At 36.5% G+C, this 27,995-nt stretch overlaps 1 protein-coding gene across 6 annotated transcripts in view; it reads right to left on the bottom strand.

Moving 5' to 3' along the window:
• The window catches only part of RBMS3 (RNA binding motif single stranded interacting protein 3), a 1,456,421-nt gene that overhangs the window by 426,442 nt on the left and 1,001,984 nt on the right, over positions 1-27,995 (bottom strand). For all 6 annotated transcript variants that reach the window (XM_074405764.1, XM_074405765.1, XM_074405763.1 and 3 more), the window contains one exon: positions 5,806-5,897. In XM_074405764.1, coding sequence (XP_074261865.1) covers positions 5,806-5,897 — 92 coding nt within the window. The remainder of the gene's footprint in view (positions 1-5,805; positions 5,898-27,995) is intronic.

Raw genomic sequence — 27,995 nt, 5'->3', positions numbered from 1 at the left:
TAGGAGAATGAGAGAATCCTTCTTCAATTCTGGGCGACAGATTTTGTCTTCATGTGGGGGAAAAAATGGGATACAGGCAAATGACAGCATATAGGGATCTCTGATCCTTTGATCTTATTGCAAAACAAAAAGATACGGAGATTATTCTAGAAACATTAACATGCCCAGACAAACCTTGTCCATCACTATGTAAAGTATTGAGTTTTCTAATTAGAGAGGAAAAACCTGTCTAATCGCCTACTCACGATACCCTGGAACAATGCCTGTTTCCTTCCTACATAAAAACCCTTGAGAAGCTGAGGCTTCATCCCACAGTAATGACCCTTAAATATCAAATAGCCTGTTTATTCTTCTTTATCTAGAAATGATAAAAACAAAAATACTAATACTATCGTAGACGATAGGAGTGTGGCTGACAAATCCTGTCACATACCTGTACATTCAGAAGAGTAGCTTTGGTAGACAAGCCACATTATAAGGCCAATAGTTGCACTTTTCTAAAATGTTCTAGAATATTCTATTAAATACACCCTTCCTTAATTAACTAAAATTCTTCTACTGAAATATAACTTATATAGCTTCACTGTGGTGATATATTTTGTAAATTTATTGTGTGTGTGCATTTGAACTTAAAATATTTGTTTTTTTGTATATTCCTTGATTTTGACTTTTCATCTTTTTATATTTCAAGTAAAAAAAAATCCACTGATTTTTTTTTTTTTTTGCTTTTTCCCAAAGACAACTACTATCAAGGCCATTGATTTATAAGAGAAGTCCTTTCCTCTGATCCCAATCTAGCTCTCTGCCATGGTAGACATAATATTTTATATTATGCCTGTCAAGGTATTTGACATCCTCTGGGATGCTTAGTGTCTTTTGTGATTGCTTAACTGAGATTTACTGTACAAATCCCACGGGAAGTGAATCATCTTTGGGAACTGCAATGGCAGTCTGGTAGCAGACCTGATGAAGTCTTACCTAAAGGCCCTGAGAGCTTTTCTGTAGACATTTCCTCCAGAATAAGATGCGTTGGGGTTACTCACATTTGGAATTGATGGAATGCAATAATTGATGGAATGCAAATAAGAAAGATACTTGATAAGCCTGAGATTACTCAAGGATTGGTTAGCAATAATTGGTGACTGCTATGTAGAGCCATTCTAGTGTCTCTAAATATCTATCCAGGAAGAGCCTCCAAAGCTGTGCAGTTCTCCAGTGAGGCCTCAGTGAGGCCAAACAGAATAAGGAGCCAGTAAGATCCCTCTGGATGACAGAACCAGGGATCGTGTGATTGGATAACCAAGGAACTTATTGCACTGACAACGCAAGAATTCTAATTCTGCTTAACATGATTCGATATGTATTTGAGATCAGTAATTTAGGCTTGCTTCCAATTTTCTCCTTTCTTAAATGGTCATTTGCCCATAAATACATGTATCCTGTTGCTTCTGTGTCATCCTACAGTGTGAGAATTCAGAGAGATAACTTCTCTTTTAAAGGTATGGATTGCGGAACTATGAGGAGGAGCTATGGGCCTGTTGGAGACAATGGCATTGCCAGATGCAATCACAGAATAACTGTTTGAGGTGGGCTCCTTTTGGGAAGAATTAATGCATGCCACCTAAAATGTATGTATGCATGCCACCTGTAATGATGTCATGGAGGCTGAAAAGCCAGGGAGATGGACTGTTCTTAATTTTCTCTACTGCAGAGGCAAAGAAGTTAAAATACTCATCATCTCATATTCTCTTACAAGAAAGAGGAAAATCATGTGACTCAGTTTTGGCTCTTGAGTTGTAAGCACAAGTTGCTAAGTTGAGATTCTCAAAAAGCCTTTAAAAGGACAAAATCAGCCATACTGCTCCTTTATCTAGTTGCTTTTTTCTCTTTTTCCTGGATTAACTGTGGATATGAGAGCTAGAACTTTCGAAGCTGTCTTATAAATGTATGACATAAAAGCCAGAGAAGAAGGATGGCAGAGCTGCCTTGATCCTTGATGGCACCCCAAAGACATGCCCTCTGCTGTCTATCTATGGCCTTCTTCCTACATGAGTAAAATAAACATCTGTAAGTTAACTTATTGTTAGCAGGGGTTTCTTCACTTTTTTTCATGCTTACAGAGACACATATTCCTTGGCCAATAAGTGTTTTCTCTATATTCCGAAGTTGGCAAGAACAATAACAGTCAAAATTCTTAGTCTAGAGTTGTAGCAATTCAGGAGGCAGAATGTTAAACATTAAAATTTTTTTTTATTCAATCTTCATTCTCTAATATTCAGTACACTAGCTAGACAGAGTAGGCTATAAAAATGTTTGCTGACTGATGCTATTTATTATGTATTTTAAATAAACTAATTTGGAACAACACACACTTCAAACACATATTAGGATTTATAGAAGGTTTAGTAACAAATCTGAATTAATGTATAACAATATTGAATAACATTTACTAAATTCTTACCATAATCTAGGCTCTATGCTAAATACTTAATGTATTTTCTAAAATTCTCACAGCAATTCTATAACCTAAGAGTTATTATTAGAGAAGTTCAGAGATATTTAAATAACTTAGCCAAGGTCACATAACCAGGTGGTACCAGAGCGAGGATTCAAGGCCAAGCTTACTTCCCTCCAAATCTATGCTCATAGCCCCTATGTGTTACTAAAATATTCTGAATCTGATTTCCTAAAAGAAACATGTCATTCAATACAAAAAAAAAAAAAAAAAGAAAAAGAAAAAAACTCTTTATGGCAGAACAGTAAGTATACAGAAAAATGTTCATCTGTGTTTGTGGTTATTAATCAATTACCACTTCCTGGATGATTTGCTACTGGTTGACAAATCAGCTGGATTTTCCATATGCACACATTGGAATAAGCTAGCTAAATAAAGCAATTCACATGGAGAGTTTTATGTTAGCTGAAGTTACTATTGGGAAACTAGGTTATTAGTAATATTTTTATTTTAAAATCCTGGAGTCATTAAAATGTGACACCACAACCTGCATAGTAGGATATTGATAAGAACAAGGATGCAGGAGGCAATTCAGTAGATACTTAAATGGCAAAAAATATAGTGCAAGTTTCACACACCCTGCAGACTGCAGGTTTATATGATAATAAATAATAGTTATCACCAGGACAAAGGGAGGAAATGCCATGAAATCCAATAGCTCAGTGAGAAATCTGCTAATACAGGTGGTCAAGCTTATCCCATTTCACTGTCAAAGGGAGCCTATTTCTTTTCTTATGGATAGTTAAATTAGAGAGTCATTCATTGCTGAAAGTTTTCCAGTAGGCAAATATGAACCTAAAGCTAACAGAATAAGAATTAACTTCACAGGCAGCAGAATTGATAAGATAAAATCTTTGAACAAACTACAAAAATAGAAGTGACTTTAAACATTCCAATTGGAAGCTCTTTACTTTATACAGCGGGCATGAGCCAACAGCCAAAATGCTGGCTAGGAAAAATCATCATTTTAGGAGTTCTTTAAAACATTTCCCCAAATCAGGCGGAATAGCAGAGGGTGTGGGGATTGGGGAGGGATAGTACCAGGAGAAATACCTAACGTAGATGGCGGGGCAATGGACGCAGCAAACCCCTAACATGGCACATGTATACCTATATAACAAACCTGCACAATCTGCACAGGTACTCCAGAACTTAAAGTATAACAAATATAAAAAAAATTTTCCCCAAATCAAATGCCTTCTGACTAGGGAATACAAATGATTAGAGAGAGAGAGAATGAAAGAGAGAGGGTGTGGGTGGGCGGGTAATAGAGAGAGAAAGAGAGAGATTCCCTGTGCATTCGAATGCTGGGAAACTGAGGAAAAATATTCATATTGGTTCCTCAGTAGTTATAAAATCAATGTCAACTTTCTTTTCTTGTTGTACAAGATGGCAGTGGTTTTTAATCTAACAACTAACTAGACATATTCTGAGGACATTTGAAATGGTGGAGATTATGCATGCTGTTTTCACTACTTCTAAAGTGCTGCAATCTGGTAACTTTCAGATTTGGGAACTTACCAATGGAATAAATCAAAGATATTCCAAGAACAACCTTTTCCTTAAGCATCCTTATATTCATTTTCTTGCAGGTAGGTGTTGCTTTCAGTCCAAATTCTAGTTATATATTTTACATATACCTAATGGCTACATTTCATCATTTGTTTTCTAGGTACAGGAAGTCACTGTTTAAGTTGCCATTGACTCCTTCCCAAGTAACCTTTAAACCAAGACATGTATATATTTTCCTTATTAATTAAAAAGACTAACTTCACCAATCTTAGTTCATGAAAAAATCCAAGTCTTCCAGGCATAATCTTGATGAAGAATACATTACACAGCTGAAAGAATTGAAATTTATATTGCCTTGAACAACTATTCATGTGTCATAAAGGACAATGAGTTCGCCAAAGTAATCTAGATGGGAAGTGGCTAGCAAAAAAAGGTGAACAGATACGGTCTCCATCATTTTACTAGAAGACAAGTGAAGATGAAGAAATGAAATAGCTTACCTCTAGTTATTTGAGGTCAAGATCGGAAAATGTTACCAAATAATGTTAGCAATCTCAACAAAATCCAAATAACTGAAAATCAGACTACCTTATCATTATATCACTCAACTCTAACGGGAATAGTTAAGCTTAAGTGCATATATGAATATAGCATGAATACATTAGAACAGGTTCAAGGTCTGTTGGCCATTCCACCTAAAATTTACAGAATCTGGAGATAAATAAGTTCACTAGTATCAATCAGAAAGAATATTTAAAGACTTAGGTTGCAGGTGAACAAATTCAAAATGATCATAATTTTAAAGCAGACATCTAACAAGCATCAATGTTATAAACAATTGTTTTGACTTTTTATCTAGAAAAAAGTATAGATATACAGGACGTTGCAAAGATAGCACAGAGAGATCTTATGTACCCTTCATCGATTTTCTACAAATGTTACATTTTATATAATTGTATGATACGAAAACCAGGAAATTGACATTGGTGTAATATGTGTATATAGTTCTATATTACTTTATCAGGTTTAGAGTCTTGTAACCACCACTGCAATCAGGATACAAAAGTATTGTAAATAATTTAACTTATTTTCTCAGATATCAAAATATATTACAATTTCCGGTAGAAGGTTCTAGAATACTTATTCTATTTAACAATACATAAATTATTGAAAACTATTAATATCTAAAATGATTATCTTAGAAAACTCTATGTATAAAGGCCAAAGTGAAATTCTGGCAATACAGAGAAGGTACACTTCAGTTAAACTCGTTCCTCTGCACAGATCAAACAACCCATCAGTCATCAATCAGCGCTGCCCAGCTAAGAGAACACACACATTTTTTAGCCTGCAGTTTGTCAAAGACAATTTGCTGATAATTCTATTATTCCAAAACTGTTTACCGGTAGAAATCCCAGACACACACACACACAACAGGCATGCACCACCTTTTTCAATCAGAACAGAGCAGTTCACAAGTGTCCTTAAATCGCTAATGAGATTACCATAATAAAAGATACAATAATAAATATACCTAAAGAAACAATGAAATGCGTCAGCCAGATTCTCTTGAGCCAAGCTGAATGTGGAGTTTCTTATTTTCCCCAACAAGAAAATATAAACCAAATTGTTGCAACCTCCATCTCTGAGTGAGCTCAGAGCAAAGAAGAAATATTTATCTCTCCTTCTTTCATCCTCCTCTCTCTCTCTCTCTCTCTCTCTCTCACACACACACACACACACACACACACACACACACCCCTAATCATCAATCTTACCTTAGCCATCTGTGCCTGCACACCATTTGCCTTGAGAGATGCTACCGCTTTCTGTGCAGCCGCAGGACTGTCAAAATCTACAAAACCATAACCTGTGAAAATATAAAAACCCCTAGTTAGGATTCACAAAAAGCTAAATGTCTATCCTCACTGCTAAAGTGCAAGTTTACAGACAGAGTTGTATTAATTTCTTCTGACACATAAGCCTGGTTGATCATTAGGCTCTTAGACCAGTCATCCTCAATTCTTTGGGAGAGATACCATAATATCTTTAGATAGAAAATAGTAACTCTTACTTTCTAGGCATTGCTTTGGAGATTGAGTATACAATCCGTAACCTGATTTGTACTAATTTGGTGAGTAAGATAATAGACTGTTAATTTTCAAAACCTCAAATATTGATGTTAACAAAAACCATGATAAGAATATGCAAAAGGTTATCATCAGCAACTGCAATAGTGCTTAGCACACAGTAGGTATTCAATAAACATATGTTGACTTCATGAATAAGTACAAGCTGTGAATGAGAGTTAGGGTTTAAACCTAGTTCCAATTGATTACTATGCCCATGCTTCTCCATTATCTTGTCTCTCTCAGTGATAACATCTTAAATTATTTTGACTCTTAAGGAATCTGTGAAAAAGAATGACTAAATGCATAAATATTCATGCTTCTTTTAAAAATAAGAAATACACACCCATATTGCTTATTTGTTTCTAGTGTACAGTCTGAAAAGGGTATACAAGTTCCCGATGCTATTCTGACTGTGTGCTTGTGTGGATATGCATATGCGGTGAGAGCAAATAAATAGTAAAATAGTCAATGAAAAGGCCATTTTGCATGCCCTTACACTAGCTAATAGTCCAAGGCTTAGCCTAACAGCAATGTCAACTGCCAAGAATGTTTTGAAATATAAATGCTCAAGAGTGAGTATCAGGGCAGCTTTGTTTGGCATCCTTAAAAAGCTCACCAAATGTATCCTATACTTCTCAGCTGTCAGGTTAGGAATCATCGGTATTCTTCTGCTTGTCTCATTTAGAAGTTTTGAGGTGAGCCACTGAAGCAAACCTACTAACCATGTACTGTGACACCTCTTCCCACCCCAAAATAACCGAAGAGTGCAAGGGAATTCAATTACCAAGTTGTTTCTTTTAATTAACTTTTTAATTTTTCCCCCTCGAATCTCATCTTCTTTTTCTCCCTCCCAGCATGTTATCCTAAAATGAACTTGTTACACAGCAGTGTACCGTAAAACGCTCTTGAAAAGCTGGGCAGAGAAGCTGTGAAGTTTGTATTTCTAATCCAAAAGGAAGCCTGTTCTGTAAGTACTGCTAATTCTTCCCTTCCTACAAAATCAAACTAAGTGGGTAATGTAAGTATTACCACCCACCAAGATGAGTAAGATGGAAAAAAATGTAGAAAGTAACGGTCAAGAAATAGGGTCCAGAGGAGAAGAAAGCAAAGCTATCATCTCTCACGTGCCAGTTTCTGTGCTGGGTAGTTGACACATCGGTACTTGGTGAAGTCGTAATAACATCATGTACTATTACTGGCTTCATGCCCACTACACACATGAAGAAGAAACTGAAGCTCAGGTAAGCTGATCCAACTGGACTACAATCACAAGCCACTCAATGAGCAGATCCAGGATTTGAAGTCAAGTCTTCATGTGTCCTTTCAAGTACACCATACCATAAACTGCTTTATATTCCCACACTATAAAGTATTTCTACTAGCCTCTGAAGCCCACCAGAGGAAGGACTCAGTCTTGAAAATTCCTTAAATGGCAAGGAATAAAACAATTCCAAATAAAAGGATTTAATTGAGCTCATTTAATCAGTTCATTTGTCAATGGAGTGGTTGATGGGTTAAGATGAGATTGAGATGGGAGCAACCTTGTTCCTTACACTTTGATCAGTCTTCCTCATTCAATAATAAAATTCTATTTCAGGCACTGCACTGAGCACAAGGTATACAGTGGTAGAAACAAACCTCAGTTCCCAATCATGCAACTAATAATTGAGATGGGAGAGGGAGAAGAATAAATAACCATACAAATAAATATATACTTACAAAACTGCACATCTTCCATGAAATTAAATGACAGCATATAATATAGATTTTAATTACTGATTGCCCGTTATGGAACGTTGTAAAGAAGCAATGGTGTGACAGGATCTGCATTTAAAAATGCATCACTTTAGCCAGAGACTGAAATGTTGTTGGGGAGCTAGGAAGCTAGAATGGAATCAGGAGATAACTTAGGGGCTATTGCAACGTTCCAGAAGAATGGCAGCTGGCAATGAAACAGGATAAAATGGATGGTTTGGGTTATATGTTGGAGGCAGAATTAACAGGGCTCTGTAAATGGATTGACTGAACTGGGAAAAGGGAAGACATAGATAAGGTTTATCACTCGTTTTGTTCATTTGTTTTGTTTTGTTTTGCTTTGTTTTTGCCATAAGCCACTGGGTAAGTAGTTATGTGATTTATTGAAATGGGGAGACTCAAGGAAGAGCCAGCAGAAGAGAAGGAAAATTAAAATATTGGTCTGAGACACGTTGAGTCAGAAATGGCGGAGACATCTGAATAGAAACGTCAAATTGCAGTTGGATATATTGGGTTGTTGCTCACAAATGGAGATGAACTTGGAAATACAGGAGGACACAGCACAGAGATGTTATTTAGAGATGTTATTTATGGGAAACAGTAAAAAATGCCTAGAGTAAGTATATTTTTTAAAAAGGTGCAGGATTAGAGCTCTAGCAACTTCCACATTTAGGCATCACATAAAAAGAAAAGCCTGCAAAGAAAGCTGGAGAGTCAGAGAGGAAGAAGGAAATGAAAAGGGAATCAGACGTCTCAAATTCAAGGTAAGAAAGTATTCTGAGAAGGAGGGAGAGATCATGGTACTGAGAGTTTGAGCAAGAAGACAGCTTGAAGATGCCTAGTGTGTTTAGAAACATGATGTCATTATCATGATTTTCTTTAGGCAAGTGGTGGGGATTGAAGCCTGCTGGAGTAGTTGAAGCACAAGAGAGAGATGAAGAGGAGGATTTACAGGCCTCTTTGCAGTTATCTTGTCTGGGAAGAAGAATTAAGAGACAGATTTAGCTGGCAAGGGATATAAGGTCAACTGAATTGTTTTTGTTGGTTTGCTTTAAGAAGGAGACACTATGGTTATGTGTGTGTGTGGTGGTGTGTGTGTGTGTGTGTGTGTGTTGCCGATTTCCTACCCGATTCCAGTGTGAAGTCAGGGTAACAAACTGCTGAATATTCATGTAAATTATTCAACAAATATTTATTGACCACTTTCTATAGGACAGATACTGTTCTTGGCATTTTTGAATGTTGAATATTGATGGGAAAGCTCAAGCAGAAAATAGATTAAAGCTTCAGAAGGACAAGTGGATAATGTATAGAATAACATTCCTGAGAAGGTAGAAAAGTGGGGGTATCTAGAAACCTGATGAAAGTGTTGGCCTTCCCTAGACAAGGATCCTCCCCTTCACCCATTTTAACTGGAAGAACAGAGAGCAATCTCTATTATCAAGTGTTGTTTTTTGATATTTCCCAGGTACTAGGACTGTACCTAAGACCTAGCCTATGCTTAATAAATATTTGTGAAAACAAATGGAAAGCATGTTTAAAAGATGTTAATTTACTTCATGGAACTGTGATGGGGGTTAACTGATAAAAATGTCTATTAATACTGTAAGGCTAAGTGGTCATGGCTCTGTTCCAGCCATGCCGCCACCCAGCAGGCAGCCCTTTATTTTATGACTCCCTCCCTTTCCTCTAGCATGGCTTCTTTCTGGCTTCTTCCCTTCTTTTTCACCCCCACTTGGTACATAGGATATTATAAAATCAAGATGCTGATCTTCAGGACTAAACTCCAATCCAAACAGAAGACATTTCTGTGAGCGTATGATACATCCCAAGCTTCCTCTGAATCAAGAATGCGCTGGCTAAACTTTGAGAAAAGTGTACATATAAAGAGTCATCCTGCCAGCCAGCAGAGACAGGTTGGCCCTTTTGTACAAAATGTCTGTACTGATGGCACCAAGCCAAGGAGGGTAAAGACCGCATAAATAAAATTATAAATAGGCGATGAGCCACCAAATCAGAAATATTTCACTGAATTATGTGTCTTTCATATAGACTCACTTTCACTAGTTCCAATGAAAGTTTATGTAAAAACTGTCTCAAGTAACCCTAAAAAATGCTCTCATTCTAGAAATAAACACTGCATTACTGAGTTTTACATGACAGCAGATGCTACATCACAATCAGAAGAAAACAAAACGAAATACGAGACTGCCCCTAAAGAAGAATGTTTCATTCAGCAAGGAATAAAGCCAGTTCAATTTGCTTTCAATTTGTTTTCCTTAATGACAAATAATCAAGTCTGGGAACAGCAACCTCTGTACCTACATCTGGTGAGAAGGGTAAGGGGAGATTAGTTCAGCTTCAGCTAATAATGCTCTACGGTAACTGCTAAAAATCCTCAACAAAACACTGGCAAATGCTAACCATCAGAAACCCTGGCCCGAGTGGCTGTAAGCCCATCCGTCTCACTCTCTCAGTTACATAATTAAGCTTGGCAGCAGGTTCAAGTGAATTAAAACTGAACGTCACTGTTTTCTCCACACACCCCTGTCCTTGTTTTTCTTCCTTGTCAGGGGGAGAAGGCCAGCAATTCTTCAATTAGCGGGAAGCAGAGCAGTGAGAAGGAACCAACTCTGTGATAATTAGGTCATTTGCCAAATACACTCATTCCATTGGCAGATATAATCAATGCTTTCCTGAAATGTCTTAGACTCTCTGTGTTAATTTAAAGTTTTGCTATTTTTATTGCACTACAAGCCTGGTGACTTTTGGGAAAGTGTCTCTCTCTCTCTCTCTCTCTCTCACTCTCTCTCCCTCTCTCTCTCTCTTTCTCTCTCTCTCTCTCTCTCTCTCTCTCTCTCTGTGTGTGTGTGTGTGTGTATAAAATGATGAAATTCTACAAAGAACAGTAGTGTCTGGATGGTTCTTATTTTGTTTCCTTTAGTCATTTGTAGGCAACATCTTCTCTGAAACCTTTGCCATTCCATTGAACCACTGTCTGACAATCCATTTGAAATTTCATTAAATGTTTCTTTACCATCTTCAAAAGCTTACTTTATACTTCTTTGTTGCTGTGGGCTCCTTAAGTTCTCTATTCAAACTCCTTATTTATTTACCAGCATTGGGATTGTTCTTCCTGTGTGTGTTGGGGTGGGTTGCAGAGAAGTCATGATAAAGCTAGAACGCCTGCTTTAGATTTGCAGTGCCATCAACAGTCAGCCGAGGAGACTTGCTCTCAGGCTCTCAGAGTGTAACTGCACACTATATTTCACAACATTTGTATCATTCCTCCTCTTCAGAATGACCATCATAAAAGCTCACTTGAAACACAGATGGCTTGGGGTAGCACCCAAATTCTTTCAAAGACAATCCAACTTTGAGTCAAATGCTGTTTCCAAACAGAAAAAGCAAACGTTTTGGCTAAGAATCACATATACATTCAGCTGAAATTCTACTTAAGTTTAACAGTTGAAGATGTTAACAAGGAATGACCTTTCCATAAATCCTTCCCCATCTTCCATTTGGGCTTAGCAATCTTCTGTGGCTGCTGTCTGGGCTCAGACTATGATGCCTGAGTTGCAGGGAGAGAGGAGTGGTTTGCAGGCTGCCTGGAAGTCTGGTGGCCCTTAGATTGCCTCCATGCCTCTGTATTTCTGCTGGATTTCTATGGCATCCCTAAACTATTCAGTTATTGCTGAATATCTTTATTGGATTTCTTACATCTTTGCATTATGGGATCACAGGAGACAATAACAGTATTGATATCTTTATTGCTACTTTTCCACTTAAAACAAACAAGAAAACCTACTCCTCTCTTCAGGATCTTCTTTGGTATCCATTTACTGTGAGTGATCATTATAGTAAAGCTGGGATACCACAGGAGAACCAATATGACAGCCTTATGGTCTATCTTAGATTTGTGAAAAATATAGAGGCAAGAGTTAGTTTCTGCTGAAAGCAAAAGCCAGAGACAATAGAGCTTATTGTGAGAAACAGTCTAACCCATTATAATCTGAAATCATCTTTGCTTTCAAATGTCTTAAAAATATAAGATTCAGGGAGTTGATACAGAAAAGAAACCACATATGGACTGCCTAAACAGAGACGGTTGCAGCCTCAGACACTTAGCAAACAAGGGAAAATAAGATGGGCAACAATATCCACTGTACAGAAAACAGGTTGCTCCACTGTGATTCCCTGATGTTCCAGTGTAATTGCCTAAGCCTTCTGAAGTCCTTGTGCCAGAAATACTAAAACAAGACATCAGCTTTTGGAACAGAAATTTGCCTGGGATTAGTGACATTTTCAAACCACAATGTGATCTTCCTTTTATTATTATTATTATTTTTATTATACTTTAAGTTCTGGGGTACCTGTGCAGAACTTTTAGCATTGCTGCACAGGTACACACATGCCATGAAGGTTTGCTGCCTTCATCCCCCCATCACCTAAAGTAGGCATTTCTTCCAATGTTATCCCTCCCTAACTTCCCCAACCCCCGCTAACCCTCTCCCAGCCTCCTACACCCTAACAGACCCCAGTGTGTGATGTTCCCCTCCCTGTGTCCACGTGTTCTCATTGTTCAACACCCAACTATGAGTGAGAACATATGGTGTTTGTTTTTCACATTCTCAGTTTGCTGAGAATGATGGTTTCCAGCTTCATCCATGTACCTGCAAAGGACATGAACTCATCCTTTTTTATGGCTGCATAGTATTCCATGGTGTATATGTGACACATTTTCTTTATCCAGTCTATCACTGATGGGCATTTGGGTTGGTTCCAAGTCTTTACTATTGTAAAGAATGCAGCAATGAACATAGGTGTGCATGTCTCTCTATCATAAAACAATTTAGAATCCTTTGGGTATATGAGATTGTTGGGTCAAATGGTATTTCTATTTCTAGATCCTTGAGTAATTGTCACACTGTCTTCCACAATGATTGAACTAATTTACATTCCCACTAACACTGTAAAATCGTTCCCATTTCTCCACATCCTCTCCAGCATCTGTTGTCTTCAGTTTTTAAATGATGGCCATTCTAACTGGCGTGAGATGATATATCAATGTGGTTTTGATTTGCATTTCTCTAATGACCAGTGATGTTGAACATTTTTTCATCTGTTTGTTGGCCATATAAATGTCTTCTTTTGAAAAGTATATGTTTATATCCTTTGCACACTTTTTGATGCAGTTGTTTTTTTCTTGTAAATTTGTTTTAGTTCTTTGTAGATTAGGAATATTAGCCCTTTGTCAGATGGATAGGTAGCAAAAATTGTTTCCCATTCTATTGGTTGCCGGTTCACTTTAATGATTTTTTCTTTTGCTGTGCAGAAGCTCTTAAGTTTAATTAGATTCCATTTGTTTATTTTGGCTTTTGTTGCCATTGCTTTAGGTGTTTTAGTCATGAAGTCCTTGCCTATGCCTGTGTCCTGAATGATGTTGCCTAGGTTTTCTTCTAGGGTTTTTATGGTGTTAGGTCTTATGTTTAAATCTTTAATCCATCTGGAGTTAATTTTTGTATAAGGTGTAAGGAAGGGGTCCAGTTTCAGCTTCCAGCACTATCTTCCTTTCATGTAGTAAATGCTTAGTAAATTTAATAATAATAATAAAAGGAAAATAAAGGATTCCCTTTATTATTATTATTAAATTTACTAAGCTATGATTCCCTTTTATTATTATTATTATTATTATTAAATTTACTTAGCATCTACTATGAACAGGGAAGATAGTGCTGGATGCTGTAAGAAAAACAAAATCTCTAACGTGGCTCTTCCCGACATTGAGTTTATAGTCTAGCAGAGTTGACAAATCAATTTAAATGCAGTGGAGTTTGTTTAAATGACATATTGACATGATTACCTTCACATTATTGGACTAATTTTATGCTGTATCTTATGTATGGTTTAGGGTGTATGGCTCTGGTCAACAGAGCTGAACAACTGAGCCATGTTCCATTCAATAAGTGTCATGATGGTAAAATTACCCATATTCTAAATTTATTTGTATCTGTATGCTTTAGTCTATCTTTCTGCCTCTCCATTTGTTTGAAATTAATACAAGGTATAGTGAGTAATCACTATCATATAAATTGTGGAAAGAAAGTATTTTTAAGTGGTAACTGTTTCTTCCAGGTGGGGGCAAACTCAGTATAATTTGCACACAAATGACAAAACTAAGGACTGGGGAAAAGGAACAGGTCCCCAGTGGTATTTCCGAGCAGAATAAAACAATTACAAAGACAGATAAATTTAGAGAGCAAAGTATTTAGTAGTATGCCACTTGAAAATGAGACACTTTCTCATTCTATTTATGTTATCCACAGAAACGTATCAAACTAAACACAAATTCAAATCCCAAAACTCACTTTCCTTTTCACCATGTTCAATTGATTTTTTAAATGAGAAAAATTGCTTCCTTATATGAGTAAAGTCAAAATCAGTATCAGGATCATCATTTATGGGCTCAGTGCAGTCACCATGCCTTATTGAGATTAAAGGAACTCACTGATTTGCCAAGGAACAACCATCACTTTATTATAGTATTGCACAGATTAAGGGAGCAGTGTGCTTGGCAGTAAAGGGGCAGAGTAACCTCTGTGAACCACCTATAAAGCTCTGCTTTGCTAACAGGCAGTATTCAAACATACAAATAAAATATACGTCTAATGTTTGAGCTGTTGGTCCTGTGTGTCTCTGCCATCAAAACAGCAGGAGGTGCAAGTGTATAATGGTGACTATATGAGCAAGCCCAGAATATTAATAAAACAATTCCATTGAGTTTATAATTATGATAAAAGTCAGCTATAACTGAACACTTAAATTATAGCTCTACAATCCCCAGCCCCAACTTAGGACAGGCAAACCTAACTATAATTTTATTCCTGGCTACCCCATTCTTCCCTGCCCCTTGCTCTAGACTTAAAGGTGGGAAGAACAAGAGATTATTCCTCCATGCAAGGAATAGAGGTATGACCTCAGTGTATCAAGTGGAGGACAAGCCCCTCACCTCTTCCCGGGTACTTTAATCCATATTCACACTTAATGGTTCCAGCAAATGCCCTGGGAAGTGTGTTTGTGCTCATCCCTACTTACTCTTCCCTACAACAGAAGCATCCTTCTTTTTACCATCCATTCATCTTTAGAGGATAGACCATTGTAATAAAATTGGGCAACCACCCAGAAAGATACATTAAATAGTTCACAGCAGAAAGGAAGAAAAATGAATCCTACATGTAAGGTAACTCCTTCAAGAGTCATGTATTACCCGTGATTCTTTGTTTTTGTTATACTGTACTCTACATTCTGGATATTCCTACCACCAACTTGTCACATTATCTAAATTTCCTTATAAAGCCATACGTTCTCATGAACACCAATATTTTCCCGGGACAGGGCTCCATCCATGATTTCCACATGCAAAACATAGGATAAAAGGTTCTATTTAACTACAGTTATACCTTCCCTAATTTATACTCATATTTGATTTAATGTGCTCTTTAGTCACATGTTTACAGACTTTATTTCAAATATTTTATATACATATCTTCAAACACTGTCCCAATCACCATGAGACATGATGTATTCCTCATCTTCTTAAACTCCAAAATACAATACTTAAAATTGTATTTGATATGTCAAGTGGGATAGAGAAAAGAAGTTACTTTTCTCTATCCCACTTGACATAACAAATTCATTTCTCCTTCCCACTTGACGTATCAAATACAATTTTAATTCAGTTTGCAGTTTTAAAATTAAAAAAAGCACTTACATGTATATAAGCACAATGAAGAGTAACAAATGTACATGTTAAAACAAAAACAAAGACAAAACAAGCCAAATAATACAGAATTCAATGAAATGTAATTTCCCTTACACCTAGAGCTTGATGCTTTAATCTTCAAAACAAACTGCCCTGTGATTCCTTCTAATGGTTTGACTTGGAAAGGCAACTAAAACTAATTCTTGAGATCTCACTATCCTATGTGTTAGGGATACCCAGAGGTTTATAGAGTTATAAAAATATAATTCTTGTTATCAAAAATCATAAAATGAAAAATATTTGTAGTTAAGATTTTATAAATGGCTCCCCAATTATACACACATTTCTTCTCCTAAAAATAAATAGTTGATAAAGGATGGAGCAAGATGGCAGAACAGAAACCTACATAGTTTGTACCCCTGCAGGAACACCAAATTTTAACAACTAGCTTCACACAGAAAAGCATCAATGCAAGGACCAAAAATCAAGTGAGCAATCCCAGTACCTAATTTTAACTTCATATCTTGAAAGAGACATTGAGGAGAACAGAAGAGACAGTCTTGAAGCACTGAAACCACCCCTCTCTCACCAGGCAGCAAGCCGTGCAGCACAGATTCTGTGTGCTTGAGGGAGGGACAGCACAGCAACTGGGGGACTTTACATTAAACTCCGTGCTGCTCTGTCACAGTGAAGAGCAAAGCGGCACTGGGCTCAGCCAATGCCCACCATCAGAAGGAGCATTTGGAACAGACCTAGCCAGAGGAGAATCATCCATCTCATCAGCTGATACTCAAGTCTCTTGGCAAGCCTTGCTATCACAGGCCAAAGTGCTCTGGGGACCTAGGTAAATTCTGAAAGTTAGTCAAGGGCACAGGGACTGCAATTCATATGCAACTCCTAGTGCTGGGCTGGGCTCAGAGCCAGAGGACTAGGGTTGCACGGCATGAGACCTAGGGAGACACCAGCCTGGGCAGCTAAAGGAATGCTTGCACCATCCCTCCCCCAGCCTGAGGTGATACAGCTCACAGCAGTGAAAATGTCTCCTTCTTTCTGCTTCAGGGGTAGAGGGCAAAGCGTAAAGAGGAGTCTTGCACCTTGAATACTAGCTCAGCCATAGTAGAATAGGACAATAAGTAGAATAATGAGCCCCCCATTTCAGGCCCTATTTCCCAGATGACATTTCTAGACACTTCCCAGGCCAAAAGGCAACCTGCTGCATGGATGGGAAGGACCTAGTCTTGGCAGGATTCATAACCTGCTGACTAAAGAGCCCCTGGGCCCTGAGTGATCAGCAGTAAAATCCAGGTTGTATGCTATGGGCCTTGGTCTCTGAGATACAGAGGAAGGAAATGTAAAGGAGACTTTTTTGTCTTGCATCTTAGAGGCCGGCTCAGCCACTGTGGGGTAGACCAAAAAGCAGGCTCTTGGGGTCACTACGTCTAGACCTAGGCTAGCAGACAGCATTTCTGGACCTGCCCTGGGCCAGAAGAGAGCCAACTTCCCAGAAGGGTGAGCCTCAAGCTTGGCAGCATTGACCACAAGCTGAGTGAAGAGCCATTGGGGTTTAAGGGAACACGGGTAGTGGCCTGACAGAACCCCCGGATGGGCCAGTGGTGGCGGTGCCCACAGGGAAAGGCTCCTCTGCCTGTGGAAAGGGGAAAAATGGAAAGAACTTTATATTGTGGATTGAGTGCCAGCTTAGCCGCAGTATAACAGAGCATCAGACAAATGTTTAAGGTTTCTGTCTACAATCCCTGGCTCCCAGACAGTATCTCTGGACCCATCTGGGGCCTGGGCAAACTTTCCATCCTGAATGGAAAGACACAAACCTGGCTTGATTTGCCACCTGTTGCTTGTGGAGGATTAGGGCCTCGATTCAACATAGGTGATAGCCAGGTAATGGTTAGAGTGGGCCTTGTGCAAGACTCAGTACTATGCAGGTTTCAGGTCTGACTCTGTGGCCACATTGATGGTGGCCACAGGAACCACAATGGGTCAATCCCAGTGCATCACCACACCTACAGTTCCACGTGGCTCAACACAAAGTCAGAGTCTCCATTTGTTTGGGAGAAAGTAAAGGAAAAGGATAAGATTCTCTGCCTGGTTATCCAGAGAATTCTCTCAGGTCTTAACCAAAACCACCAAGACGGTACTTCTACAAGTCTGCAAAAACCACAGAAATATTGAGCTGAGGGCCCAAGTCCCTTCAAATACCTGGAAAGCCTTCTCAAGAAGGCAAAAACAAGACCAGACCATGAACACAACAATAAATATCTAACTCCTCAATGTCCAGACACCTATGAACATCTACAAGTATCAAGATCATCCAAGAAGACATGACTTAACCAAATGAACTAAATAACACACTAAGGACTAATCCTAGAGAAACACAGACATGTGACATTTCAGACACAGAATTCAAAATAGCTACATTGAAGAAATTTAAAGAAATCAAAGATAATACAGAGAAAAAAATTCAGAATGGTATCAGAAAAATTTAACAAACTGAAATAATCAAGCAGAAATTCTAGAGTTTAAAAATGGAAATGACATACTGAAGAATGCATCAGAATCACTTAATAGTAAAATTGATCAAGCAGAAGAATTAGTGAGCTTGAAGAAAGTCTATTTGAAAACACACAATCAGAGGAGACAAAAAAGAGAATAAAGCAAAGAAGCAAGCTGACAAGATCTAGAGTATAGTATCAAAAGGGCAAATATAAGAGTTATTTGCCTGAAAAATTAGGTAGAGAAAGAGATATGTGTAGAAAGTTTATGCAAAGGGGTAAATCAGAGAACTTTCCAAATCTAGAGAAAGGTACCAACATTCAAGCACAAGAAAGTTATAGAACATCAAGCAGGTTTAATCCAAAGAAGACTACCTTAAGGCATCTAATAATCAAACCTCCAAAAGTTAAGGATAAAGGACCCTAAAAGTAGGAAGAGAAAAAAGACAACATACAGTAGGGCTCTAATACATCTGGCAGCAGACGTTTAAGTAGAAACCTTACAGGCCAGGGCAAAGTAGCATGACATATTTAAAGTACTGAAAGAAAAAAAAAAAAGAAAAAAAACCTTTACCCTTGAATAATATATGCAACAAAGATATTTTTCAAGCATGAAGAAGAAATAATGATCTTTCCAGACGAACAAAGGCTGATGAATTTAATACACCAGACCTGCCATATAAGAGATGCTAAATGGAGTTCTGCAGTCTGAAAGAAAAAGATGTTAATGAGCAACAAGACATCATCTGAAGGTACAAAACTCACTGGTAATTGTAAGTACACAGAAAAGCATAGAATTGTATAAAACTGTAATTGTTGTGTGTAAACTACTCTTAAGTGGAAAGACTAAATGATGAACCAATAAAAAAGTAAATAAAATTGCATTTCAAGACATAGACCATAATAAGACATAAAGAAAAACAACAATAAGTTAAAAAACAGGGGTATGAAGTTAAAGTATAGGGTTTTTATTACTTTTCATGTGTGTACGTGTGTGTGTGTGTGTGTGTGTGTGTGTGTGTGTTTTCTTATGTAATCAGCATTAAGTTGTCATCAGTTTAAAATAATGGGTTACAAGATAGCATTTGCAAGCCTTACTGTAACCTCAAATCAAAAAACACACAATGGATACACAAAAAAATAAAAAGCAAGCAATTAAATCATACCATCAGAGAAAATAACCTTCACTAAAATGAAGACAGAAAGGAAGGGAAGAAGGAAGAAAAAACTACAAAGCAAACAGAAAACAAATACCCAAAGGGAAAGAGTAAGTCCCTACCTATCAGTAATAACATTGAATATAAATGGAATAACTCTCTAGTCAAAAGACATAAGAGTGGCTAAATGCATGGAAAAATAAGATCCCATGATCTGTTGCCTAGAAGAAACCCACTTCACCTATAAGGGTATACAGACTGAAAACAAAGGAATGGAAAAAAAAAAATTCCATGTCAACGGAAACCAAAAAACAGCAGGTATAGCTATAGTTATATAAGACGAAATATAGATTTCAAAACAAAAACTGCAAGGAGAGACAAAGAAGCTCCGTACATAATGATAAAGGGGTCAATCCAGCAACAGAACATGACATGCAGCCAACACTGGAGTACTCTGATATATAAAGCAAATATTCTTAGAGCTAAAGAGAAAGGTAGACCTCAATACAAAAATAATTAAGATATCAATATCTCACTTTCAGCATTGGACAGATCTCCCAGATTGAAACTCAAGAAAGAAACATAAGACTTAATCTGCAGTTTAGAAAAAATGGACCTAACAGACATTTACAGAACATGTCATCCAGAGACTACAGAATACACATTCTTCTCAGCCCATAGATCATTCTCTAGGATAGACTATGTGTTAGGTCACAAAACAAGTCTTAAGACATTCAAGAAATTGAAAAAAATATCAAGTATCTTCTCTGACAACAATGAAATACAACTAGAAATCAACAACAAGAGGAATTTTGGAAATTATATGAACACATGGAAATTAAACAATATGCTCCTAAATAACCAGTGGGTCCATGAAGAAGTTAAGAATGAAATTTAAACATTTCTTGAAACAAATGATATTGGAGACATTACATATCAAAACCTATGGAATAAACCAAAAGCAGAGGGAGGTTTATAGCTGCAAATGCCTACATCAAAAAATAAGAAAAAAATTCAAATAACCTAAGGACACATCTTAAAGAACTAAAAATGCAAGCACAAATAGAACGCAAAATTAGTAGAAGAAAAGAAATAATAAGGATCAGAGTAGAAATAAATGATTTGAAATGAAGAAAACAATACAAAAAATCAATGAAACAATATATTTGTTTTTTGAAAAGATAAACAAAACTGACAAACTTTTAGTCAGACTAATGAAGAAAAAAATAGAATACCTAAGTAAATAAATAAATAAGAGATGAAAAAGAAGGCTGGGTGCAGAGGCTCATACCTGCAATCCCAGCACTTTGGGAAGCTGAGGAGGATCACCTGAGGTTGGGGATTGAGACCAGCCTGGCAAACATGGTAAAACCCCATTTCTACTAAAAACGTAAAAATTAGCCCAACGTGGTGGCCTGTAATCCCTGCTACTTGGGATGCTGAGGTAGGAGAATCACTTGAACCCAGGAGACAGAGGTTGCAGTGAGCTGAATTGTGCCACTACACTTCAGCCTGAGTGACAGAACAAGACTCCATTTCAAAAGAAAAAAAAAAAAGAATAAGGAGCTCTTACAACTTATACCACAGAAGTTTAAAGGATCATTAATAGCTACTGTGAGCAAATATATAACAATAAACTGGAGAATTTAGGAGAAATTAATAAATTTCTAGATATGTACAACCAACCAAGATTAAACTATGAAGAAATCCAAACACTAAACAGACCAATAACGAAAAATGAGATTGAATCCATAATAAAAAGTCTCCCAGCAAGGAAAAGACCAGGACCCAATAGATTCACTGCTGAATTCTATCAGACATTTAAGAAAGATTAGTACCAATCCTTCTCAAACAATTCTGAAAAATAGAGGAGGAGGGAATAATTTCAAATGCATTCTATGAGACCAGTATTATACTGATACCAAAACCAGAAAAAGGATACATCAGTAAAAGAAAACTATGGACCATTATTTCTGATGAATATTGACACAAAAATCCTCAACAAAATACTGAATTGAACAATACATTAAAAAGAGCATTCATCATGACCATGTGGGATTTATCCCTGGGAAGGAAGAATGATTCAATTCACAAATCAATCAATGTGATATATCATATCAATGAAATAAAGAACAACAACTATATAATGATTTTGATTGATGCTGATAAAGCATTTGATAAAATTGAACATCTCTTTATAATAACCCCCCTCAAAAATTAGGTACAGATGAAGCATACCTCAACATAATAAAAGCCATATATGACAGACCCACAACAGGTATCATATTGAATGGGGAAAAACTGAAACCCTTTCCTCTAAGAACATGACAAAAATAATCACTTTCACCACTGTTATTTAACATAGTACTGGAAATTCTAGCTAGAACAGTCAGAAAAGAGAAAGAAATAAAGAACATCCAAATGAGAAAGGAAGAAGTAAAATTATCCTTGTTTGCAGATGATACAATCTTATATTTGGAAAAACTTAGAACTGCTGAGAAAACTGTTAAAACTAATAACCAAATTCAGTAAAATTGCAGGATACAAGATCAGCATACAAAAATTCGTAGCATTTCTATATGCCAACAGTGAACAATCTGAAAAAGAAATTTAAAAAGTAATCCCACTTACTATAACCACAAATAAAATTAAATACCTAGGAATTAACCAAAGAAGCAAAATATCTCTATAATTAAAACTATAAAACACTGATTAAAAAACTGAAGAGGACACCATAAAATTAAAAAAATATTACATGTTCATGGATTGGAAGAAGCAATATTGTTTAAAATGTCCATACTATCCAGAACAACATACAGATTCAATGCAATCCCTATCAATTTACCAATGACATTCTTCATAGAAATAGCAAAAGTAATTCTAAAATTTCTACAGAATCACAAAGGCCCAGAATAGCCAAAGCTATTCTTAGCAAAAAGAACAAAACTGAAGAAATCACATTATCTGACTTCAAATTATACTACAGAGCTATGATAACCAAAACAGCATGGAACTGGCTTAAAAACAGACACATAGACCAATGGAACATAATAGAAAATCTAGAAACAAATCTACATATCTACAGTGAACTCATTTTTGACAAAGGTGCCAAAACCACACATTAGAGAAAGGATAGTCTGTTCAATAAATGGTATTAGGTAAGCTGGATATCCATATGCAGAAGAATGAAACTTCACCCCCATCTCTTACCATATGCAAAAACCACAATAAAATGGATTAATGACTTAAATCTAAGACCTCAAACTATGAAACTGCTAAAAGAAAACATTGGAGAAGCACAGACAACCGAAGCAAAAATGGACAGATGGGATCTCATCAAGTTAAAGCCTTCTGCATGTGGGAGAAAACAATAAACAAAGTGAAGAATAAACCCAGAGAATGGGAAAAAAGTTTTGCAAACTTCTTATCTGACAAGGGATAAATAACCAAGAAATATAAAGAGCTCAAACAATGCTATAAGAAAAATATAGTAATCCAACTCAAAATGGGCAAACTATTTAAAGAGAAATCTCACAAAGAGAGACAAATGGCAAATAGGCATATACGGAAAGGCGTTCAATATCATTGATCATCAGAGAAATGTAAATCAAAACTATGATATCATCTCAGCACAGTTAAAATGGCTTTTATCCAAAAGACAGCAACAATAAATGTTGGAGAGGATGTGGAGCAAAGGGAACCCTTTTATCCTGTTAGAGGGAATATAGATTAGGAAAACCACTATGGAGAACAGTTTGGACTTCTCAAAAAACTAAAAATAGAGCTATCATATGATCCAGAAATACCACTGCTGAGTATGTAACCAAAAGAAGGAAAATCAATATATTGAAGAGATATCTGCACTCCTGTCACAGCACTGTTCACAATAGCTAAGATTTGGAAGCAACCTCAGTGTCCATCAAGAGATAAATGGATAAAGAAAATGTGGTACTTATATACAATGGAGTACCATTCAGTCATAAAAGAGAATGTGATTCTGTCATTTGCAACAAAATGGATGGAACTGGAGGTCATTATGTTAAGTGAAATAAGCCAGGCACAGAAAGACAAACATCGCATATTCCTACTTATTTGTCAGATCTAAAATCAAAACAATTAAACACATGGAGACAGAAAGTAGAAGGATGGTTACCGGAGGCTGGGAACAGTAGCAAGGAGTGAGTGGGAGATGAGAATGATTAATGGGTACAAAATAATAGTTTGAAAATATGAATATATAGTATTTGATAGCACAACAGGGTGACTATAGTCAAAATAATTGTACATTTTTCAATAACTAAAGAATATAATTGGATGGCTTGTAAAACAAAGGTTAAATGCTTGAAGGGATGAATATCTCATTTTCCATGAAGTGATTATTATGCATTACATGCCTGTATCAAAATATCTCCTGTACCTCATAAATATATACACCTACTATGTACTCATAACAATTAAAAATTTAAAAGGAAACAGCTATTGATTTCTTCTAATTTTAAAAGTTTTATAATTTTATTATATAAATTCAGTCAATACAAAGAGAAATTAGCTATGAGACCACCAACCAAAGGTAATAAATTGTTAATAAAATGGTTTTCCTTTATTTTAGCCAAATGATATCAAATTATACACACAATTTTAATGTCTGGTTTTTCTCTAATCAACATATGTGACTGCTTTTCCTGGTCGATAAATATAAATCTCTATAATCCCATCAATGTAATATTTTCACCATTCCAATTCCTTAACTTTCTGAAAGATTTCTGAGCTGTACAGTGTGCCTTAGCTAAATGTTTTATAACTTGCAAAACTGATTTTATTCCAAGATTTTGAAGATTTTTAAAATTAATTAAATGGAAACAGACAATGCTTTCAAAGCCTCCTATACTTTAGAGAATGATTTTTTTCTTTCCTAAGATTTTTGTTTCATTCAAAGATCTTGAAAAAAAAAAAAAAAACTTTCATGAATTGCAAGCCAAAAATATCAGAAGCCAGTTAAATCAAATTCAAACACCCATCTCCTGAAATACAAGGGACTGAAAGCACATTTTCCTTTTCATTGTAATTAAGTTGGATCTATCTCAAAGGATTTTTGGAAATATATCAGAACCTTATGAGACAAAATTTGAGATCTGTGATTCAAAAAGAATATCAAAAGTTTGAATAGTCATGCAATTGTACCATGATACATATTTATTTATAAGTTGAAAGTGGAATTTTTTTTTTCAACAAAGACATGTTTCTCCAAGAAAAATTTGCTGTAATTTGTAAATTAGTGGCCTTCCTGATGGTATCAGCTCTTTTGTGTCCCTTTACATTGCTGGAAATTCATTACTTACAGAGGAAATCTCTTTTCTAGGCAATATCCTAGTTGTATAAGGAAAATAGTGTTTCAGGATCTTAGGACATGCTGGTTTGGATGCAGTTTAGAGAACTGCTTACTTTAGGATGTTTTTATATAATTGTTCTAACAATTATATAATTATTCTAACAATAAAAGAAAGGATAGTCTGTTCAATAAATGGTACTGGGAAAGACCTGGACCACTAGAACAATGGCTCTGCAAGCAGAAATCAGAAGCTCCTCTCCTGAGAGCTTTCAACTTTGCTGCTCAGATGTGATCTGTGGAAAAGCAAAGTTAGCATCACTTGGGAGCTTGTTAGAAATGCACAATTTCAGGTCCACCTCAGATCTACTGAATCAGGCTTTCATTTTGTCAAGATCCCCAAGAAAGTCATATGCACATCAAAGACTGAGACTCCCTGGACTGCAACAAGCCACTCACCAAGTCAGGATTGCACCTGCTGCTCTCATAAAACCATAGGGAGAATGGGAATCTTAAAAGTCATCTTCTTGAACCTCTATCTATCTTCAAATCTTCCTACAGTCTCTTTGCCAAACACTCCTCCAAACTCCACCTGGACAATTCTACTATTAGGGAGTACACAATCTTCCAAGGTAGCCCAAGAGAGATAAGTGTATTTAATAGAAAACTGTTGTAGTTGAATGGCAAAGATGTTGCCATCATGCACTCTAAATTCAAATACTAGCTCCACTGTTTGACAGCAATGAGTCCTCAGACACAGAATACTCAACCAAAAATAAGGGTAATAATAACACTACTTAAATTTTATGTTGATTCTGGGCATTGAATAAATTTAAGTGCATTTAAAGCACCTGGCCTAACCAAAGACATTTTCTCTCTCCAACTCCCTCATCTTTCTAGACTATGCTGAAATTTAGCATCCTAATTTATTTGTTTTAAATACATTCTAAGAGAAACCAGACAAATGTATTCCTTTCTTCCCATAACAAATCTTTATATTTTTAAAGACAGCAGTTCTTCTTCTGCTTATATGTGTAAAGTGAATACTTAAAAATACAGGATTGGGGCTATTTTTACATAATAGCTTATTTCAGAACAAGTACCTGCTCTCCTTCCCTGTCTTTTTTATGTTTGTCTATCAGAGATATACTTAATTCTGTTTAGTTACTAAGTTCAAATTGGCCCTACATCAATTCATCTCTTTAAAAAAGTAATGTTCATTTCAGGAAGCAGGTAACCAATGTGAAGAATGATTATACAATAAATGTATTATGCAAATTCCAGTGAACATTTTATGCACACTGGATAAAGAATCAAATTAAAGTCTCATAACCCTTAGAAAATTAAAGTTAGCAAGCACAGAGGTTGATTTGCCCTTGAACACAAAAACTGCTAAGGGCAGACAGTCCCCCATCATTTTCACAAAACTGAACCATTTCTGAAAGTTTCAGATTAAAATAAGAAATCCCCTAGGAGTCATAAAGATCAGCTATTTTTACAGGAATAATTTGGAATTGCAATTTTAAAGTGTTATGAGTTGGAAGGAATTGGTGAACTTCTGTGTCATATTTTGAAAAGCTAATATTCCAGGTAATCGGCCAGTTGAGAACACCAAAAATTGCAGAGAGAAGCTATGAGGGAGGGTGAAAAAGAGTTTCTCAAGGAGAAGTACCGGAGGACTGATTTACATAGTTTCCCTCATTATAACCCTAGAGTGGCAGTTATGCAGTATAGACCACTATGCTCCTTCAATTTTCCTTCACTCGATGTAATAATGGGCGTAAGAGTCGCCTTCCTAGAACACTTTCCTGCCCCCTCCTTGCAGCTTGACAACGCTGATTCTACAGAGGAATAATGGACAATTAAGAAGGATAATGCAGAGGGTCTGTATAGCATTTATATACTGGAGAACAAAGAAACCATGAGGAGCATTTCCTTAAATCAGTAAGTAAGCATGAATGTGAAGAAGGTAGGTTGAAAACCCTTTTCTGATCCCAATTTTTACACGTGGTGACAGGATGTGAGATCCAGTGCCAAGAACAGTCTATTTATTCATCAGCTCCTGGAAATCAATTTCTTTTCCTGTTCATCTTTTTTGGGAACCAGGTAGGATGTAAATACAAAAATATTGCTATTGATTTACCAAATGCTCAGTGAGGTTCTTTTATGTATTCTGAGCTAGGTGACATGGGGGGAGAAAAATACAAATGAGACATAGTTTCTCTCTTAAGGGAATATGCGACCCCAATGGAGAAACAGCCACTTCAACACCATGACATTCACTGAGGGCTCTGTGTGGTCTGCTTATCACAAATACAAAAACCTATAGCACATGCATAGCACATGGCATGATGATACAAAGCTTATTTCTTACTAGAGCAGAGAGATAATGGAGAAGATGAATTTGAGTTCTTTAATTGGTTTTCTTATTCTATAACTTTTTAATCAACTTCAAGGTGTAATTTGTGAATGATAAATGCCATTTCAGTGTACAGTTTGATGAGTTTTGACAGATAATCCACCTGCATAACCACCATAATGATCAAGATACAGAACTTTTTCATCATCCTCCAAATTTCTTTTGCAAATCTTTGCAGCCACCTCCACACACAACCCCCAGTAACATACATCTGCCATTACAGATGAATCTGGCATTTTCTAGAATCTTCCATCAATAAAATATAACAGTGTGTACTCTTTTTCGCTATTTTTGTTTTTCATTTTTCTTAGCAGAATGACAACTCTTAGAGATGAGGGGGCAATAACATTCAAGTATGAACAAATATTTGGGGACAGATAAGTAAAGGGTGAATTCAAGCAATTAATGGGGGCATCTAATCTAAACCAAAGTGGAGACACTGAAGAAGGTATCGTGTGGAACAGTGCAGGGCAGGTAATATCACCTGACCATGTGTATGTAGAGCTTTGCAATTTTCTCATCAATTTTCATGCTATTCTTCTACTCCCTTCCTATATTTTGGCCACACTGAAGCTTTTGTACCTGCTTTTACTTACGACTGGAGCATTCACTCCCCAGGATTGTACAGGAGCTGAATTCTTCTCCTCCATTAGTGTCTATCACCACATGCTGTTAATGTCCTTCATTGCACTGGGCATAAACTGTGGATTATTTTATTTGTTTACATAATTATTATATTTTACCCTAATAGACTGTAAGTGGCAGGATCATAGAGAACAGGATGGTTTCGTTTGTAACCATATCATCTTACCATACATTCTGGCTCATTCTAGCCATTGAATGAATGAGTCAATGAGTAAGTGAATGAATGAGCAAATTCCTAACAAAATAAAAGTCTTACATTTGGTCA

The sequence above is a fragment of the Saimiri boliviensis genome, chromosome 9 (assembly GCF_048565385.1).
Source record: "Saimiri boliviensis isolate mSaiBol1 chromosome 9, mSaiBol1.pri, whole genome shotgun sequence".
Lineage (NCBI taxonomy): Eukaryota > Metazoa > Chordata > Mammalia > Primates > Cebidae > Saimiri > Saimiri boliviensis.
The sequence above is the reverse complement of the archived record's forward strand: the minus strand, read 5'-3'. Positions and strand labels throughout refer to the sequence as shown.